General features: G+C 56.6%; 1 protein-coding gene and 1 non-coding gene across 19 annotated transcripts in view; both read right to left on the minus strand.

Annotated features, from left to right (window-relative positions):
- Positions 1–305: 305 nt before the first annotated feature.
- The window catches only part of Atp6v1c2 (ATPase H+ transporting V1 subunit C2), a 46,787-nt gene continuing 26,462 nt past the window's right edge, over positions 306–20,630 (minus strand). For 3 of the 18 annotated variants that reach the window (XM_078029668.1, XM_040271275.2, XM_078029669.1), the window contains 11 exons: positions 17,266–17,360; positions 14,073–14,164; positions 11,256–11,354; positions 10,650–10,718; positions 8,635–8,727; positions 8,438–8,531; positions 6,032–6,169; positions 5,117–5,214; positions 3,621–3,891; positions 2,539–2,713; positions 856–981 (listed from right to left, as the gene is read on the minus strand). In XM_078029668.1, coding sequence (XP_077885794.1) covers positions 2,582–2,713; positions 3,621–3,891; positions 5,117–5,214; positions 6,032–6,169; positions 8,438–8,531; positions 8,635–8,727; positions 10,650–10,718; positions 11,256–11,354; positions 14,073–14,164; positions 17,266–17,360 — 1,181 coding nt within the window. In that variant the 3' untranslated portion in view covers positions 856–981; positions 2,539–2,581. Of the gene's footprint in view, positions 569–848; positions 1,084–2,538; positions 2,714–3,620; positions 3,892–3,993; positions 4,077–5,116; positions 5,215–5,477; positions 6,170–8,437; positions 8,532–8,634; positions 8,728–10,649; positions 10,719–11,255; positions 11,355–14,072; positions 14,165–17,265; positions 17,361–20,630 lie in introns of those variants that run through there. The other 15 variants (XM_040271276.2, XR_005727461.2, XM_078029667.1 and 12 more) reach the window with 15 other exon arrangements.
- Positions 15,333–15,413, minus strand: Trnav-cac (transfer RNA valine (anticodon CAC)). Its single transcript has one exon. It is a non-coding gene; the product is annotated as a tRNA-Val (tRNA).

Consider the following 20,630-nt stretch of genomic DNA (forward strand, 5'->3'; position numbering starts at 1 on the left):
TGACTCAAATGCTGCCTTGGGATGCCCACAATGCAGAGTGCACAAGGGAACTTGCTTGTCAGATGAGATCTGCTTCTCCTGCTCCCAAATTTGTCTTTGGGCTGTCACCAGTGACCATTTATTAGGATACCTGGTTATACAGTTAGCTCAAGGTATTTTATGTTCCTACTGATCTCCCTTAGAACTTTAGTTTGTTCCTGTGCTACAGGAAACATGAAAACAGCAGGTTACCACATTATAGGTCATTCAGATTTACATAACTCAGAAAAAAATCAAGTTTTGAATTATGTTAGAACATAAGAGACTTCAAAGGACTGAGCATTTTATTGTAACTTAAAAAAATAAATACACTGTAACTAACTTTTGTGAGCACTTTCTCTGAAAATCACAGTTCTGTAGGACTTCATCCTTTGCCTTAGAGAAAGCAGTGTCTGCACCGACAGCCTGCCTGTGAAGTTAGCTGTGCCCGCTGGCCTTCCTAGTCAAGAAGGCCAAGGTCAATGTGGAAGTAGACGTAGGGGAAGTAGTCTTGGTTACTGAGTTGCAGCCCAGGGATCTCCACAGACGCCTAGGAGAGAGGACATGGTAGTGTTCTTAGTACAGAAACAGCTTTTCCTTTGTATTTTTGAGGAAACTTTCCAGGCACTGAACACATGTTTGGGCCTGCACGGTGCTTCTCTCTCTCTCACACACACACTCACACATACACACACACACACACACTCAGCCCTCCTTGGTGTGCCTCCATGTTTGTGAGGGTAGGTTTTCCCAACAGGTTGGCAAGTGCCTTATGTTTCAAGTATCCATCCTGTGGATATCCTGGCCGCAGGCTTGGGTTAGATACCTACATCCAGGATACTTGCTGCCGCCACTTCATCCAGGTGCCGGAAGACAGAGTTCAGCACCTCCCTCAAGCGTTTGGTGGCTGACTTCTTGTGAGGCTGCAGGAGCACTGCCTGGAAGTTCACTGGCAGCCCGTACCTGCCCAGACAGACAGGCATTCAGCTACTGAGCACAGACCCAGGAAGACCAGCTTGACAGAAATAAAGGAGTTCCAAGAATGAGCAGCTTCAACCAGTGTAGCTTGAAGAAAAAAGAAACCTCAACTGGGTGAAATGACCAGGGTCAGAGGTGAGACTGATCACTAGACCTCTGCACAGAAAAAGCTGTAGAACATGCTTAGGACTAGAGGCGAGCAGTCGCTCCCTGGCCACCGACAGGACCCTCACACTCAGGGTTTGGCTTTCAGACAGGCCTGCTGTGGAAATGAGTCACAGGGCAGCACCCTGTTGGCACTAGTGCACTCGGTCAGACCCTCGCTGCAAGCCTTCCCGGGCCTCACTTCATGCAGAGGGTTCCTGGGATACAGAGCTCTCGGTTAGAGCTGCAGAAAGGCCATGTGAACCGGCCAGTGAAGCAGCCACAGGTGCTCCTGCTTGGCTGACAGAGCACAAGCCCAACCTCTTCCTGCTGCCTTTACTTCCTAGAGGCAGGTGCTATAGCCGCTGGCAGGGTGATTGGCATTTGGGTAGATCCCAGGTGAGAGGATAAGCCCAGGTAATTGCCCCCTATTCCTTTTGTTCCATCTGTGGTCAGCAGAGAGGCTGCTGTACCCTCTGGAGAGCCCTCTACCTCGGATGTGCTGCTCAGCTCCTTCCTAACCAGCTCCCACTGCTGGCATCAAGCACTGCAAACCTTGACTCCACCTGGTGGCTCTCCCTCTCCTGTGCAGCCTCAGGTGGCAGAATCCCTAACCCACGCCAGGCAACACGTCTGCTCCTCAGGCAACTGCTAGGCTCTTGCTCTGCCACTAGGATACAACCCTTCCATTTGCCACCCTGCTGTGTCATCCTTCAGCCTGGTCACCCACCAGTCAAGGCCACTTCAGCCTGGAGGTGGCTTCAGGTCTCTCATCCCCTTTCAAGACCCATCTAGTCTGCTTTCTGCCTCTTGGTGGCAGTATCCCTGTCCTACGCCTTCCCCGTCTCCCAGAACATGGCCTCCAGCAGTAGCTGTCCAACTCTCCTCCTCAGACAAGATGCTGCCCAGGCTGCTGCCCTGGCCTGCCTGGGAGAGGAGCTGCCACTTCATAATGGCAGAGGTCACTGGTGGGAGCTGTCTTGTTGCTGCAGAACTTAGCCTTTCTCCATTACCATCCCCTTCCCTTTACCATAGTGACTTCATACCTATCCAACATGAAAGCTTCTCAACCCCAGAGCTCATACTCCTCAGAGCCAAATCTGAGAGTAATGTCCCACGTCACTTCAACCACTGCCCTTAGCTTCTCTCAATGACCCGTTAAAGGCCAAATCCAAAGGACATGCTAAACCTCAGCCTTTCATCCTGCTCCCTCCTCCCACCATGGACTTCTCCATTCACCCCTTAAATGTCAGGGCTCCCCCTTGGCACTTTTCCTCCATGCAGCTCTCCGAGTGATCTCATTCCCCAAACCTACCACCACGATAATATCTTTTCCCCACCAAAACCCAGCTCCCAGCCAGCTGCGGTAACCTCAGCCCAGCCTGTTGCTCTCGGCACCTGTTCCATCTGCGTCTTGAGTCACTGAAGCATCTGGTGTCCTTCATCCATGAGGGCAAGCCAGCACCTCCTCAACTGAGGGCTGTGTCCCCTGTATCTGGATTTTATTCAACCAAGAAACATTTCCATCGACCCTAGGCTGGATAACAGATGGAGAGAGGAGCCAGACTTCCCACTGCAGGGGGAACAAAAGCCACAAGCAGCCAGGAGGTGAGCCACGGTGCCAGATGAGGGCCCAGGAGGCGGTGGCTCACTTCCTCCCCTTACATGTCTTTCCTCCAAGGATCTTGTTGGCTCCCTATGTCTTTAGATTATGGTATCTCCATGTGGCAGGCTATGAGAAAGCCTTCCAAAAGAATCAAATAGCTCTACACATACTGATCTGAGTGGAATATAAAATAAGTTATAGAGCATTAAGTATAAACAGGAGAATAACGAGTCTCAATGCACTAGCCGTAGTAATCGATGGGCAATGAGAACAGTACATATTTCTGAGCTTGAATTAAAGAAAAAAAAAAACTCCATTATCAATTTTTTTCCTGCTGTACTTGAAATCAAACCCAGGACCTCATGCATGCCAGGCAAGTGCTCTATGACCAAGCCACAATCCCAACCCCTGAACTTGAAATTTTTTACAGTGCACATGAATTATAACTATATTCAAGAAAAATGGGGAGTAAAGGATGACATGCATTGATAGTTTTCAAAAGGAATTATTTTTGCATATACTTTCAAGGGAAACACTTGAAAGTTTTACTGAACTTACTTAAGATTTTTAGGGATATCTGTCTCTACCTGTCTCTTGAGCAGATGGGCAACCCATGTGGCCTGGACAGGCCACACTGCATGGGGCCTGAGAACACATCTCCAGCACCAGGAGGGTTAGTCTGGGCTCTCTCCTAGACACAGCTAGGACCAGGTTAGCTGGTGCACCCTGTAACTCAATGCAATAATCTGTCGCAGCAGGCCTCTGAGGAGGGCACGAGTGTCATGCGGAGGTGTGTACATGTGTGGGTGTCGGGGGGAAGAACAAGGAACCAGAGTTGGGTCTATATGGGGCAAAAACATACATGGACACTTACGTAGAAGAACTGAAGCCAAGACCCACAGAGGCTGACGGCAGCAGGGAGAGGACAGGAGAGTGAGGACAGAGGAGGCCGGTGTATCACCGGGTGCAGGGCTGAAGGTTGTAGGGCGTAAGGATGGGAGGTGTCCAGGCTGGCAGCCAGACTCGGGGTGTGGGATGGAGGGGATGGTAAGGCCCTTGGCTGAACCAGGGATGCCAGAGGAGGCGTGAGGGAGAGAGGATGAGCCAGCTGTCCAGGAAGCACCTCCAGCAGCAAACGGCAGACCCTGGAGACCAAGAAACAGGGCAAGTTGGGAACCGCCAGCGGAGACCAGAGGGATCCAGAGGCACCCTCCAGAACAGGCAGGGAAGGGGTCCCTGGAGCTCACCCAGAGTGTCATAGGAAACAGAGAAGCCAGCAGCCTGCAGGGTACAGCAGCCAACATGTGTGACGCTGCCAAGATCCAGCACACTTAAGGGAACAGACATGATCAGAGTAAGACAGAGAAGCAGGCTTCAAACAGCATTTCCTGTAATGAAGTGGTGGTGCTTCCCATGATCCCAGTAACTCAGGAGGCTGAGGCAGGAGGATCACAAGTCCAAGGTCAGACTTGGCAAATTAGTGAGACCCTCAGAGACCTGTCTCAAAATTTAAAAACGGAATAAAAAAGACTGGGGATGGGGGGAAAAGGCATTTCCTGTCTGATAAAATTTCCATACAAATTATACATTAAAAATCCTTATATCGAGGAATATCTATTAAAAATCACCTGGGTGGGGGGATAGAGCACTTGCTTAGCAAGCATGAGGCCCTGGGTTTGGTCTGCAGAGTATGCACACACACGCGTGCACACCACACACACACACACACACACACACACACACCCTACCAGAAACCAAAACGGGCATGTCCCAGGATATATTACAAATAATTTTTTTTTCCTTTTCTTTTTGATCCTTAGCAGTGCTTGAGATAGAACCCGAGGGCCTTGCACTTTCTAGAAAAGCCACACCTCTAGTCCTGTACAGGTGAATTTTATTCATCCTTTGTGTTTGTTTACCTATAATTTTCAAATATTCCACGGTGAACCTCTTTTGGTTTTATTAAAAAACTAATAAGGCAAAACAAAATTTACCAGTGATGGTTTGGCTTTGATTTTCTTCGCGGGCCACCCTAACTACTGGCCTTAGAGGTTGAGGGCTGAGACAGTCTGGGACATCTTCCAGGAGCCACTAGGCCACTCAGGCCCAACAAGTCCACCCAAGGTAGGAGAGTGAGGCACGAGAGGAAGCCCAGGTGACCCTGGCCTGAGCCTGGCCTGACGGGAAGGAGCAGCAGACAAGTGGCCGAGGGGGCTTCTCTGGCCTCAGGAAGTCAGGAGGGCTGCTGAGAACCAGTCAGGAGGGCAAGCAGAGGGCAAGAAGACGGTAGGAAAGGGGGAGGCGGGAGCTTGGTGGCCCAGAGCTGGTCCCTCCTGCCCACCCTCAGGACAGCTGGGCCCCCTCACGCACCTGAGCACGGACTCCACAAACACTCTGAGGGCCTTGATGTGAATCCAGGCAACAAAAGCCTCGCTGAAGTTCACCTTGAGCCAGCGCAGCAGGGGGCCCTGCAGAGACAGGACAGCCACATGACCCCTCCAGCCACCGGCCGAAAGCGACCCAGGAAAGGACTCGGGCGTTGACAGAGCAAGCCCTGAGCTGAGAAGAAATGCCCAGGAACCAGCAGAAGCAGAGTCGGAAGAGCCCCAGGGGAGGCTCAGGACCACCGTGTCCAGGGCGTCTGGTGCTGGGGAAGCTCAGCCGGTCAGCCACCAGGCACATGCGAGGGGCCACCACAGACTGGGGCATGGAGGGCAGGGCAGCCCCTGACCTCGAGGCTGTCGGTGGGCAGCTTCTGACATTGACCAGCCAAGGAGCCCACCTTCTGGGAAGGCCCTGCCCTTGGGGTCCTGGCACCATCCACCAACTGCCACTCCAGAGGTTTCTCAAGCCCATCTATGGCCACAACAACAGCCACTGAGGCTGAGGTGGCCAGTCCTCTGGGGGAGCTCAAGAGCCCCAAGCTTCCACCCGACAGCACCAACTGCCCACCAAGGTCAGGGGCAGGTCCAGCCAGGGCAGCCAAACAAGGAGACTGAGAGCTGCCTGCCACCACCCCCACCAGGGCCCTGCCCATCACCACCAGCCCCAGCCACCTGGCCAGGGCACAAGCACGCTGGCCCACAAGCACCATTCCCTGCCGGGAGGGGCAGCTCCAAAGGGCCTGCAGACCAGAGGAAGGCGTGATTCCGGGCTCCTCGAATGAATTTAAGAACTCACAAGCCGGATGAGACAACAGAAATGCAAGACGCGATTTCTCAGAAGACACCTGAGCTGGCAGGGAGATGCGCGCAGGGACCCCCAGGACTCCCGGGGGCTGCTTACCTCGCCCTCGCCCTCACTCTCTCTCTCTCTGTCGGTCTGCCCCGCAGCAGGCCTATCAGGGTTCCCTAGCGGGGTTACCTTAACCTTGTGGTCCCGGTAGGTAGATGATCCCTTTTTAAGAGCAACACAGGAAGTTTGCTAAAGGCACAGAAATGATTTATTAATCTTTCAGCAAACATGCATCACAAACACACAGAATAATTCTCATTGCCCGAAGAGCTGTGACAGCAAGCGCAGATACCCTGGCCCACCCAGGCACTCACGTACTGCTGGTTAGGATGTGGCAGAGCCGGAGCACTGGCTCCCGACGCCAGCAAGTGGGGCTGGTCCCACGCCACCTCCCTGCCTGGCCTGGGTCAACACCTCCACTGTCCACCATGGGCAGATAAGGACAGCCCAAGAGGCGCTAGTGGAAAGGGCCCCGCCTGCAGAGCTGGTCTGCCCGGGCTCGGTCACGGTGTCCCTGCCACACCCGCCACAGATGCCTCCTTGGCATTCACAGAGCACTGACGCGTGCCACGTGCAGAAAATTAGTCAGGCCTGCTTGTGAGGCCACTTCACCCTCCATCTCCTGTCTCTGAAAGCAGGTGGAAAACAGGACAGTTCCACCCTGTGCTGTCAACGCACCCTGAAACTTGGGCCCTCTCCTTCGCCTCTGATGGAGGAAGCAGAAAGGATAACGATGCAGGGTGTGTCACTTCCAACCAGGCCAGGAGGAGAGCCGTCTGCAGACAGCAGGGGCTGCCTGCAGCTGAGCCCGTCAGGCTCCGCTCACTGGCACGGCTTCCTGGGGCTCCACTCCCACCTGCAGGGAGCCCTGGCAGCCTCTCTGGGGCAGCGTGGGGTGCTGAAGTCCACACCTCGTGCAGACGACACATGGCAGCCTGGCACTCAGTGGGCAACCTGAGCCCCACATGGCAGGTGGCAGGCGTCTTTGTGTCACCCTGACTCAAGAGAGCCTGGCAGGTCTGCCAGCAGGGAGGTGGGTGCCAAGGTCCTACTTCACCACCTGTCCTCTGGCAGGGCTCTAACTGGACACATCTGGCCTCCTCCAGGAACACCGTGGCAGTGTGGGGCCAAGACCATAGCGACCAGGGAAGGCCCAGCAAAGAGAACAGCAGGGCATTCGTGAGCAAGCGGGCATCGAGCAGGGACCCCCTTGGGCTTGCTGTTCTCGGGCACTGCCTGGGTATGCCAGGCCTGCGTCACTGCTCCAAGGACGGGCGCAACCTCGGGGGCACAGGCCCAGCAGCCTTCCAGGCTGAGGAGCACAGGTGCACATTCGCTTGGTGCACACGCGTGTCTCTGCTTCCGCTCCGGGGAGGCGGCTAACCGTCCCCAGGCTGGGTTCTACGTCCCCGGCCCTGGCTCCTCCCCAAAGGGAAGCATCAGGGGGCTCCGGGATCCAGTCTAGGGGCTCCATGGCTCATGCTCTCTCCCGAGGTGCTGGCTGCTTGCCTGCCAAAGAGCCCTGACCCAGGTCACGGTGGACGTGCAGGTCCCCGGCCTCCTGCCTGACGTGGGAGGAGGCCCGGGGCGAACACCCGGCCATGTGTGCCACACTCCTGCCTGCTCTTCTCCCCAAGCACAGACACACAGCCTTCTGTTGACACACTCCTCAGCAAGGCCTGAGCACGTTCTACTCACTCTTCCCTCCTCTCTCCCCCTCAGAGCCCTTCCCAGTAGGGATGGGGGAAAAGAGGCGGAGACCCTCCCATCCAGATGGGCTCCTTGGGATGCTCATCCAAAGAGAGGTTCCCCTGGGCTCTGCAGCTACAGGACACCCAGTCTGCACTGTGCCCGTTTTACAGAGAGGTGACAACTGCCCCCAAACTACACTCTGGTCTCTCCAGTTCTTCTCCCTCTGAGCCGGGCGGCCCCTTCCACAGCGTTTCCCAGTGGCTGTGATCGGAAGCCCCGCTAAGCACCCTCTCCTTGCTAAGAGCACAGGTGCCGGTGACGCCCAGGAAGCCATTCGTGCTCCGAGGAGATGGCCACCCTGGGCACAGAGGGTTCACCTAGAGCCCACCTGCCCTGCGTGACCCTGGGGCTGCACTTCCCACCTGCGGGGAGACCTCAGGCAGGGTCCTCTAGCGAGGGAGGGGAGGGCCTCAGTTTGGTTCTCCTCTGCAGGGGGCTGATGACCCCTGCTGGTGAGTGCAGAGGTCAGGGCAGGGGAGAGCCGGTGCCACGCGGCACAGTGCGGGCTCACGGTTCATGGCCCCTGGCATCACCTCTGTTCCTCCCAACCATCCTTTCCCAGACCTGCTCTCGAGGCCCTTGAGACAGCTGTTCCTGAGGGTGTGAGCCCAGGGGACACTGTGATTTAGAAGAGGGCATTCGCCCCAAGAGCCTTCAGGGGGCAGCTCAATTGTGTGAAATTCGCCGCCTGCCTGGGATACTCACATACTGTTGCTTCTTATCCGACAGCAACCTGGTCATCTCTTCCCTTTCCCTTTTAATTTCTTTCTCATCATAGAAAAATTCACGAACAGTGAACCTGAAAACAAGAGCTGTCACTAAGAAGCTTCCCAAAGTGGCAGACACCCCCCACCCCCGGTGACACACACCAAACCTGGGGAGCCCACAGGGTGCACTCTTACTTGTTCTCTTTGGCTTTGATTTTGAAATCATCAATCACTTTTCGAAACAGAGTCACTGTGAAGAGGCCACCCTCGTTGTCCTCGGCAATCAGTCTGTTAGGGAAAGAATCCACACGCTGCACCGTCTACCGGTGTCCCCTTGAGCCAGCTGCACTGGAGCTGGGCTCCCGGGAGGTCAGCCACTGCAGAGCTGGGCATGATGGCCACGCTGGGGGCCCTGGCAGCCAGGGGACTGGGAACCACAGGTGACCCTTATCGTTTCCTTGTTCCTGGTTGGCTCCCTCCTTCCCTTCCACACACCGCTCCAGCCAGGGCCCTGGAGCCTCCAGGGATCTGAAGGTGGAAGCCGTGGGGAGTGAGGAGGATGGGGCTGTCTCCTGCTCACTAAGTGGCTTTGGATCAAGTCCCTCTGGGGTTCGGTCATGGAGGCTGGGCCAGGGAGTCCTCGGCACTCTTGGTTATAAGGAAGCAGGGTAGATTTCCAGTTGGTAAAAACCACCCCACAAGGTCCAGTTCACTTTAATGTCACCAAGTGCCATATGGCTACCACAGCATCCCCAGCACGCCTCAGCACAGGACCACTGGTGTCACTGTGCTCCTGAAGCCAGTGGTCTACGCACCTCCAAGTCCCACTGGCCAGAAGCCCCTGATACTGGGAGTGCTGGGCAACGGCATGCCCCGGGCACATGCTGGCCTGGTCACCGCTCCTGTTTCTCAGAGCTCAGACCCACAGGAGCCACTCCCATGCCCACATCTTTCCAGAATCGTCTGTGCAGGCGCCCTCTGCCAAGGCAGCCCCGCCTGGCAAGGCTAGGATTCCTGGGCCCGTGCATCAGGGAGCAGCAGAGTGGCCAGGCCAGCGGGCAGCTCTGAGGCCTCTCCTCCCCTGCACACACGCTGCCGGCTCCCTCCTCCACCTCCCCTGTGACCTCAGGCAGTGACCGTCCTGTTCCTTGGCTCCTGATGGCCATCTCCAGTGAGTTAGTGGCCCTGGGGGAGCTACCTGCCACGAGGGAGCAGGCAGGGCAGAGGCCTCTAGGAGGGGAGGGGAGCAGGCAGCTCCGGGTGGGTAAGGTGGGTGGGTGGCTCCAGCTCAGACGCACAGAGAGGCCTCGAGGACAGCACGCACCTGCCACCCTCTCAGGAGAGCAAGCCATTGCCGCACAGCAGAGAGGCCCCTGCTTCCTGGCCCAGCTGCACTCTGCTCAGGTCCCAAGGTCACCACTAGCCACCCTGAAGGTGGCGTTTCTCATCCCCAACCCCTCCCCAGCTCCTCCTGTGCACTGAGTGTGCCCAGGGCACAGAGATGCCATCTGCCTGCTCACAGACCTTTAGGAGACAGCAGGGCACTGGTGGCCTCCTGTGGCTTCTCCTCTGCTGCTCACTCTGTTCCCAGCGCTCTGTCCCTGCTGACGCCAGGTCTGGCCTGCTCGTGTTCCCAGCTCCGTGGCTCTCCACGTGGACCCTGGCTTAGCCCGCTCCTCTCCTGTGCCTTTGCCTTTGTGAGGCACTGGGACGGAACCCAGGGGCGCTCCACCCCAAGCTCCACCCCGGCCCTTTTTATTTTCATTTTGAGACAAGGTCTTGCTAAGTTGCCCAGGCTGGCTTCAGACTTGCAAACGCCCTGCCTCAGTCTCTGGAGGAGCTGGGATTACAAGCATGTGCCACCACGCTGGGTGCCTCCTGTCACTTCTGGAGTGGCCATTGACCACTCTTCTCTGACCCCAGCAGACCACACACTGAGCCCATCTTCCTCTCCTGCTCGGTGGTGGCCACTCCCTGGTCAGCCACTCCAGCCAGGTCTTTGCTTGACCCTCAAGTGGAGAAGATGGGCGTTAAGCCACAAACAAGAGTCAGGGGGCCCTGGAGGAGCCCCTCTGCTGGACAGCAGCCAGGGCAGCCTCCCAGAAGGGGGCAGTGAAGCCATCTCCAGAGACGGCAGTCTGGTGTGGGACCAAGAGGGAATTCCAGGCCAGGGACCGGGGGACCCCAGGCCAAACTGGGCTCTCACTTACTTGGTCGACCTGGGGACCACCATGTCCGAGAGGGATTCATAGGTCTTCCTCCACTGTGCATAGCTTGGCCTGCGGGAGCAGAGTCACACAACGCTGCTGGCAGAAAGGCTCCCAGGAAGCTGCACGGCAGGGACCAGGGAGAGCCCCTAATATCCCCAAGCCTGCCGAGAGGGTCCCAAGGCTCCTGCAGAAGGTCCCTATAGGAACTCAGCTGTAGATGTCTGCCTCTTACAAATGACTTCCTAACCCTGTCCCAGGTGACCTGTGACTATGACCACAGGATGAGGGAATAGTCACAGACCTCCCAGGACAGGAGGAAGTAAGTTCACAGCAGGTGCTCAATAAAGGGCTGCTTCTCCACTGCTCCATCTCCCTCCTGCTGTTACGCAGACACAACTGCCCGCCAGGAGCCCCTGTGCAGGAACGCCAGTGCCCTGGGACCCTCAGCGGCATCCTCTTCCTCACCGCTCCAGTCCCCAACGTGAAGCAAGGTTGGTGGCCGCAGAAGGGGCCCACCCTCCTCTCCACCGGGCAGCGCCAGTTTCCCTCTGCGATCCCCAAGCACAGGCCAAGACACCCCCCACCCTTCACCCCCGGCCCACGCACTTGGGGACGATGACCAGAAGTGTGACGAGATATTCTGAGTCCAGCACAAAGTCTTCTTTGCTCACAATGTCACTCAGCGTCCGAGTGAAGAGGTTCCCCCTGAAAGGCACGCAGAAGGGAAGGTGTGACCACAGGAAGGGCCACTGACCCTCACCCAAAGCCAGGCACCAGGGTGGGGCAGGCAGTGGCGGAAGCCTGGGAGAGGGGGGCCAGGGCTAGCGCAGGTCCCCACAGGCCGTCACTCACGCTGCTCATGCTCGGCAGCCAGAGTTCTGCCTCCTCTCCTCCAGGGACAGGGAGGCTGGCAGGGCCTGGGCTTCTGTCACCAGTGTCCTGAGGGGATGCTGAATCCAACACCTAAGTGACCTGCACTGCCCAGCACAAGCCACAGGCTCTCAGGAGGGGACCTCAGGTAGCAGCCACCGAAGCTACTCAAGTGTCAACACAGCGGCCAGCTGCAGGGGCCGCCCTGGGCAGAGATAGGCTTAGAGCTCCGTGTCACTTTACAGGCCCTTCTGTCCAGCAGCCATGGTTCACTCACCTGAAATAGCTTTGGACCTGCCCAGTGGACCTGGCCTGAATAAAGGGCATTGTGTTCACAGGGCAGGGATCATGGCGTCGTGTGGGCCAACACAATACGCAGCTACCGAGACCAGACAGCCAGGAAGGCGCGGGAGTGGAGGCCAAGGCCAGGACTGCTCCTGCCTCCGGGCACCTCCAAGCCAAGGCCAGAGCTTTCAAGACAGCAGGAAACACCTTCCTCCAGGGCCCCACCAGCCCAGGAGCCTGCTGCCTTCCTTCCTGCCTGCCCTGGCTTATAACATCACACACCACGGTGTGGCCACGCACAAATCCCTCGGAAGCCCTCCAGAGGCACCCAGCTACCCCGGCCCAGCAGCAGACACAGTCTTCTCAAGCTGTGGGACTCCTATTTCCCTCTGTACCCAGCGCGAAGCAGACTTTCAATCAGTGTCTGCTGAATGAATAACCGTGACTCTGCAGGTGCCCAGAGTGTGTTTTATTCTGCTTTTCATCTTTAGGGCCTAACATTAGGCCCGAGGGTATAGTAAGCACTTACAAATGTGCATTGAAAGAGGAAAGGAAGCCGGCTGGGCTCGGCAGTGCATGCCTGTGATTCCAGCTACTCAGAAGGCTGAGGCAGGAGGATCTCAAGTTGAGGAGAGCCTGGGCAACTTCGTGAGACCCTGTTTCAAAACAGCTCAGTGGTAGAATGCTTGCCTAGTATGTGCATGGCCCTGAGCTTCATCCCAGTACCAAGAAAGAAAGAGGGAAGGGGAGTGGAGGGCAGGGGAGGAAGGAGAAAAGAAGTATCAGAGGAGGGAGACTGCTTCATCACCCTCTTTGTACGTTGCCCCCCTCCACTCAGTGTATGTGCTCAATAAATCAATCAAAGTGGCTAGGCCAGGTCCTGACCAATTTTTTTTTTTTTTGGTATGGGGGATTGAACCCAGGGCACTCAAACACTGAGCCACAGCCCCAGATCTTTTTTTAAATTTTTTTTTATTTTGAGACAGGGCTTCATTGAGTTGCTCAGGGCCTCACTAAGTTGCTGAGGCTGGCTTTGAACTTGCGATCTTCCTGCCTCAGCCTCCCTAACTGCTGAGATTATAGGCGAGCGCCATCAACCAGTTAAGAAGCCTACAACTTGTTGGTACAGCAAGGGGGTGGCTCAGCATGCTCCAGCCCCAAGGCCACCATGCCACCCTGAACCTGGGCCAAGGTCACCATTTAGAGCTCACTGCCACACCTTCCTCCCGTCCTCTCTCTCATGTTCTGACATGTAGTCGGGCAGCAGTGATGGCTTCTAGATGAAGTGTGCTTTTCACTCTTTGGTTTTAATTTTACACTAAAAACTGCACCTTGAATATCCCTTCTCTGAGATGCTTGGGACCAGGAGTGTCTTCTGCTTTTGGACTGTTTCAGATTTGGGGATGTAGCAGGTACATAATGAGATATCTTGGGGGGGGGGCCAAGCTCAGCGAAATCCTTTAGTTTCACATCGACCTTACGCACCTAGCCTGAGGGTCATGTGGTATAGCGATTTCAGTATCTCTGCATTTCACTGTGGCCAGAGTCATGAGGTCACATGTGGGATTTCCACTCGCGGCCCCATGCTGGGACTCAAAAAGTCTCAGATTTGGGGGCATTTTGCATTTCAGATTAAAGACACTCAACATGTATTTGCTTTTGTCACCAAAAGAGCTAGCCCAGGGGCCTTCCAAGAGGGAAGGCCAGTAGGAGGTGACGCTCCCTTGCTTGAGGAAGGCCATCAAGGGCTGGCAGCTGCTTCTGAGCCCTGGGGCCACTTCCCTTCTCTGGAGAATCTTCAGAAATCACCAACAGCAGGGCCCAGGGACCAGGGAGCCTCGAGAGCTTCCCACACCTGCCTCACCCAGTCCAGAAGCACCCCGGCCCCGCAGCAGCCTCCCTCCACCTCCGGGGTCACCGCCTCAGCGCGGCAGTTCCCGCCAGGGGTGGGTGGAACGGGCCTCGCTTTTCTCCCGACAGCTGCACCAGTGGGTGACGGTCAGTCTGCCGGGCCCAGCAGCCCACTGCCTCACCCACGGTTCAGGTGGGCAAAGAAGGCACCCGAGTCCCTGTGGCCACTCTGCCAGGCAGGAGAGGGAAGATGCACCGCAGGGCACAGGCTCCCTGCTGGGCACATTCCTCCTGCCCCAGGTCCCCTGAACGCAGCCCTGGCCCACTTTCCTCAGCTCAGGCACAGACTCTGGGTGTCCCCGCGGTGGGAAAGGCAAGCATGAGACCCCCACGGTGGCGGTGGGCCAGGGTACGCACGTGGACCTCTTCTCCAGGTTCTCCAGGGTCGTCTTCAGGGTGCTGTAGGCTGCCGTGCGGGACTTCAGGTCCGACTCGATCTGTGCCAGTTGCTGTGGGGGCAGGAAACGCTCTGTCACCCCAAGTGATGAAGGAGGTGCCCGAATGTCTCAAAATAACCACCAAGTGCTCAGGGGACATGTGAGAAAAGCAGCAGCCACCTCCAGAGGAGGTGGCACTCACCTGTAACCCCAGCAACTCAGGAGGCTGAGGCAGGGGGATCGCAAGTTCAAGGCCTGCCTCAGCAACTTAGCGAGGCCCTGAGCAACTTAGTGAGAAGCTGCCTCAAAATAAAAATGAATAAATAAATAAAAGAGCTGGAACATAGTTCAGTCGTAAAGCACCCCTGGGTTAGATCCCCAGAAAGAAAAGAAAAACAGCTGTCCCCCAAATGGCAGGAAGAGGGGGCTTTGACCTCCCCTCCGTTTCCCTGTCATCCCGGCAACTGGGCCTATGGTGAGCCCACGCCTGGGAGGAGGAGGGGACAACACCACTCTGTAGGCACTGAGGACCAAGTCACAATGACTTGTCAGCATCACACTGAGACCAACTCTCCGTTTCCAGCCCATGCGTCCCCAGCCGGCACCCGGAGGAGCTGTGCCACACTCAGCCCTCACGGTCACCATCTCCAGCCTGTGTGGGCAGGAAGTCGCTCCGGCTTGCAGGTGGACCCCCTTATCCTGGAGTACATTCTGGACCCAGGCCCACCTCCTGTGGGTTGGCAGGGAGAGTGGTCCAAGCCCACTGCTGGACGCTGACCACCAGCCCCCGGGGAGCCGTTACACCCTAGACACCAGCAAACACAGCAGAGCATGGTACCGTCACTGAGATGGGGACATGAGGAGTCATTATATACAAAACATGGACAATCTGATTCTAAATATACATATAATATGTGTGAGGGAGGGAGGCTCCTCTTAGAATACCAGTGACCTTTAGAATGAAGGGCACAGGAGTGGGTGACGATCCTGCACTCACTGCACAGCCCCGCTGCACAACTGTACTACCCCCGCTCACTGCACACCTAAAGTGCACAAATGAACACCATGCTGCACTCGCTACCCAGCTGCCCTGGCAACTGTACAACCCAGTATACCATGCACCTCCACCATGTGACGTACAGCTATAGCGCTCTCTACTGGTGTGCGGACAACTGCACTCCATACAGAAGACCCCGGAACAGTGTCATAACAAAAATGTTTTTTTTGTTTTTTTTGTTTTTTTTAGTGCTGGGGATTGAACCCAGGACCTTCTGCATGTGAGGCAAACCCTCTACCAACTGAGCTACATCCCCAGCCCAAACTTACTTTCTAATAAAATATTTATACTTTTTCTTTAAGTGAGCAGCCATGCACAAGGCCCTGGGTTGATCCCCAGCACCACCAAAAAAAGTAAAATGAAAACAACAAAATCACTGTTTATCCTTTTTTTTGATTTCACCATAAGCCAGAGAAAAGCTGCTGAGGGTGCTTGGACACCAGCCAAACAGCGAGAGCTGAGGCCAGGGACCCAGTGAGGCCCCGTACACGCCAGGTCCAGCTCCTACTGGTGGGACCTGGTGTAAGCTCCAGGACCTCCCCGAGCCACATCCACAGGACACTGAGGCAACTCGGGGGCTTCCTTGGAGGACGAGGTCTCTGGCTGGCAGAACCAGACCTCTCGTTGGAAGAACTGGGGTGTCACGCAAGGGTTCCTGGTGCAGGAAGGACAGAGGGAGCTGCTACCCCACGGCTCTGCCCCAGCTGGCCCTGGGGTGGAGCCACCAGGGCTTCCTCAGGCAGCAGCGCCATGCACCCAGCTCAACTCCTGGGCTTTGGTCCCGGGAGCCAGGCTCCCCTCCCAGCATGCACCTCAGCACTGCTGGGCACGCCTTGGCCTCTCAGCTACTTCTCATCTGAAATCAGAGGACACTGGACCCACTTGTGGTGAGGAGGGAAGTAAGAGAGCCTGGCAGGGCTCCCAGCGCTATCAAAACCAGCGCCTCCTCCCCCTCCTGCCCTGCTGTCCTGCCAAAGCCACTCGGGTACCCTGGACTAGAGAGAAGCCTGGCCTCCGCCCCAACTCTGCTGCCTGCTACGTGCTCCGGGGGGGCCTCCACTGGATCCAGCATCCCTGGACTCTGAATTCCAAGCCGGTACAGGGCGAGGCAGGGCAGGGCAGGGCCCGCCCCACAAACAACCATGTGCTCTGGCTCCATGGTGGACGTGCACAGTAGCCTCCCAGAAGCTGCACCTGGCACGGGTACCTGGGCAGCCCCTCCTTGAAGGGCCTTCCAGAATCACCGCCTGGTTGTCGTGGGAGGAGCTGGGACCATGTGATGTAAGCACTGCTCGCAGGAGCCGAACCCAGATTCCCAAGCAGTTCTCAGGGGACCCGCAGGGGAATGGAACCCATATCCCCAGTGACCCACCCGCCACACTCAGGGAACTCTGTTCCTCGCAGTAGAGAGCGGGACAGCTGTGTTTCTGGCCACGCGGAGACCTCCTTTCCAACCACCAGTTCCAGCAGTGGCTTCGTGCTAGTGGCAGGAGGGAGGGACGGGCCATCAGCAAGTCAGCGTGCCCTGAAGGCACGCAGGAGCCAGAGTGTCCCTACAGGCCTGGGCTGTGCAGTTTTTATTCCATCAAGTGTAAGCCAGAGGCCAGAGCTCAGTAGACAGCAGCCTGTCACCGGTGCCATCTACCCATTCATAGTTGTCACAGAGGCCGGGTGACAAGCTGGCACACCATCTCTGAGGAGTTGGGGCTCCTAAGACAAACTGCTAAAGCAAGTGGGTTTTGCATGTAGATAATCACCCAGGGGCTGGGGAGCCGGTGCGCAGGGTGGGTGAGGGTGGGCGAGGGTGGGGCTGAGCTTCCTCTGCTGAGCTTCTGTAAAGAGGCAGGGCAGCAAGGCCAGTGGAGACTGCGCTATCAAAACCAGAACACAGGTGACTTGGGCCCTTGAGCAAATTGTCCTGTGAGACCACAGCCAAACCCCAGGGTAGCAGGGACAGGAGGGGTGTGACACGGCCTCTCCCGGGTTCAGATCTTGCCCAGGCCATGGAAGGAGATGAGCCCCAAGGCCCATGGGAGCAGGGTGAGGGGCCCTACGCAGAGTCACTCACTGGACTCCACATCTCAGATGGCCGGATGTCCTCAGAGGCCCTTCTCACCTTGGCTAGTGTGTCCACCACGTTCACCAGCGGCTGCTTTGCAGGGTATTTGGCCATGTCCCATTCAAAATGGGTCACAAAGGATGTCAGGTCAACTGGAGGGACACAAACACAGGTTGATAAATGGATGCCACTTTCCGTGTCTCCCAGGGTGGTGGCCGCCAAACCCAAGGGAGCTCACCACTCACACCAAGGAAGCGGCCTGAGAAGCCAGCCGCAGGAGCCCCCTCTGGGGATGCACACTCCCCGTGGGCCTAGAGGTCTGAGCCAGTGGAGCCACCAGCCAGAATCCAAGTCCTCAGCACCCAGAGGAAGGGGCCTCGACGCCCCAGGGACCCGCGCCAGGAGGCCTGCCTTCCAGAGGCCAGCGACACCAAGGAGGGCGCAGCTGCTCCTCCCCTTCCCTACTGCTCCGGCTATCCTCCCACGAGGTCCAGTGAGCCCAAGGCTCACCAGAGAGCATCGAGCCAGCCAGGAAACCACAGAGCCCGCGGCCTGCCAACAGGGGACACCGGCTGGGAGGACTGTGTCTCCTGCCTCCTGAGCCCAGGCAGGAGACAGGGCAATTTCAACCTAAGTGGTCCACTTTAAAGGCATTTTAATCATTTGCCAAACATTGGCAAACGGTGTTTCCTCCTGGGACAGAGGCTCGATCAGCACATCCTTCTCACAAACGCTTCCGCTGAAAAGAGCACACAGGTGATCCCATAAACTCCCCTTTTCCCTTTTTTCTCCAAAAACAAACAATGCCTGCTGCCCTCGGGGTGCGTCTGTCTCCCTCTGGCAGCCAGGCTGGGGACAGCTGGAACTGGGTTAGGTTTCTGCTGGCCCAGAGCCCCTGGGCCTCAAGCCAGGAGGAGCCCCGTGGGTTCCCACCCGAGGAATGGAGCCGCCCACACAGGGCCCACCTGGATGTTCTCTATGCACATTCAGAGAGCTGAGGGCTTATCCAGGTGCTATGCCTCTTTTTCTTTTCTTTTTCTTTTTCTTTTTTATTTTTTTGCAGTGGTGGGAGGAGGTCTTGCTTTGTTGCCAGGCTGGCCTCAAACTCCTGGGCTCAAACAATCCCCCTGCCTCAGCCTCCCGGGCAGCTGGACTACGGGCACCCATCACTGCGCCAGGCTCGCTGCATCTTTTCCATGTCTGCTCTGTGGCAAAGCAGGAAGCTCAGGGGATGATGCAGGGCTCAGAGCCCCTAGAACCCCCCAACCCTAGCAAGATGGCCCTTCTGAGGTCAGCTATCACCCCACCTTGCTTCCCAGTATAGCCTTTTGCATAAGAAAGTGGATGGTCCTCTCTCAGTCCCTCTGTCTTCATGGAGCCCACTCCACCCTGTTGGGGATGCAGACAGACTCCCTGCCCAACCTCAGGTGCTCCGAGTTCAGGGCACTCAACTAGGAAAAGGCACACAGTGAGCTGCTGAGCTGGGGACTGGACGCAAGTGCCAGGAGACTGAGGACAGGGTTCTGGCTCCTCCTAGGGAGGGCACAACTGCTTCCTGGACCCAGACTCACACAGAGGCTGCAGGGAAGAGGAACCAGCCGTGTGGCTGGTGAAGGAGGCATCGGAGTCAGGAGGACTGGCAGCCCCACGTGTTCATGGGAAGTAGAGCCTCTGAGTGAGGCTGAGGGTCCAGGGAGATGGATAAGAACTGGACAGGAAGGCCAGGCCGGCACGAGGGTCCCAGGGCCTGATCCTGCGCATGCCAGTACTAGAGCCCACATACTCAGCCCTGTCGCGTGCCAAGTTGGCCACAGATCACTCTCACAGCTGCAGTGCTGAACGTGGGCACCACTGAGCCCCAGAGTTGGCAGGACTCTCGCCCACGGTGGAGACCTCTCTGTGATGGTGAGGAGAGAGGACAACAAGGGTGTGGGAGGAGAAGGCAAAGCTGAGAGGGACCAAAGAAGCCCTGGGAGGAGGGAGGAGGGACCCACTTGACGGGATGCAGGGCTAATGACACATGGAGGTGCGAAGGCGGCCAGGTGACACCCAGATTCCAAAGCTGGGTGACTGGGTGGAGGGAGAGATGTGCACGAAGCTGGGCACCCTCAGGGACAGTGGCAGGGATGGGGCAGAGGGCAGGGGGATGATTCCAGCCCAGGATGAGCCTGAGTTTTATAGGTGGGCAGCAAGTCTCAAAGAAGCCGATGGAAACCCAAGGAAACTCAGGCAGGAACTGGTCGGGTGGCAGAATTAAGGGCCCTTAAGAGAGAGATGGGAAATGCCTCTAAGTCATGCAGATGGTGGTTCTGTCCATTAAGGTCGCCGACATTTACTGATTGCTGGGCTTGGGCCAGGACACGTGAATCATTTCATATAACTCACTTTCCAGCCCTATTAAGTACTATCATTCCATGAGGAAACTCTGGCACAGGGAAAGTTACGTAAGCTCCATGACAAAAGGAGAAAATGCTTGCAAAGCACCCAGCGCCCTGGGTGGCACACAGCTCTCTTCCCCATCAAGTGTAACCCTCCCCCTTCCACTGCAGGTGGAGTGGAAGGGGGAGAGTTACACTGCCACTGTCCCTTTCCCAAGAGCCATATCAGATATTTTCTAGAATCCCCAGATTTGAAAAAGATCCTCGGGAGAATTCTTATGTTTCTAACATTGGTGCCAGAATTGATAAGATCTGTGCCTCTGTAAGAAGGGACATCAGAGAACTCCATCCACACATAGCAAGGAAGGTAAGGGACACAGTGAGGAGGTGGCCATCTACGAGCCAGGAGACCGCCCTGTCAGACGCTTGGTCTTGGACTTCAGCCTCCAGAACTGTGAGAAAACCAACGTTGTTCACGGTGCTCAAGTGTGCAGAATTTGGGGACAGTAGCCCAAGTGGACTAGACAGATTTTGGTGCTGATTTTGGCACTGACATACCATGGTGGGAAAATGACTTCGTAGAAAAGACTTGGGCCTGGGAGGAACGGGATGGGTATGGCCGATGATAGCGGGAAACGCATGCAGAGGCTGAAGGAGAAGGTCACGGGCAGTGATGGCAATCGATCCCCCTGGCTGAACCCACTATGGACATCATGGAAGCTGACCTGCCACGGAGGTCCCAGTCCATCCCCAAGGTGGGCAGCCAGCCTCACGGCGGCCGAGCAGCAGCCCACGTGGGATGTCAAGGCAGATGTGCGCATTTAGATCCTCCCGGTCCTCCTCGTACTGCAGCACCCTGGGGCCCTTCCACTCCAGCCCAGCCACTCTCACCCCTTCCTCCTCTCACCACTGCTTTTATCCTTCAACCCACAGGTTAGATGGAGGCCAATTCCTTCTGGAAGCTGCCTTGATTGTCCCTCCTGTCTGGTTCCAAGATACTAAAGACATGCCAGGCTACCCGCCCCTCACTGCTCCTTCAGGGCG

Source organism: Ictidomys tridecemlineatus, chromosome 12 (genome assembly GCF_052094955.1).
Source record: "Ictidomys tridecemlineatus isolate mIctTri1 chromosome 12, mIctTri1.hap1, whole genome shotgun sequence".
NCBI classification, from domain to species: Eukaryota; Metazoa; Chordata; class Mammalia; order Rodentia; family Sciuridae; genus Ictidomys; species Ictidomys tridecemlineatus.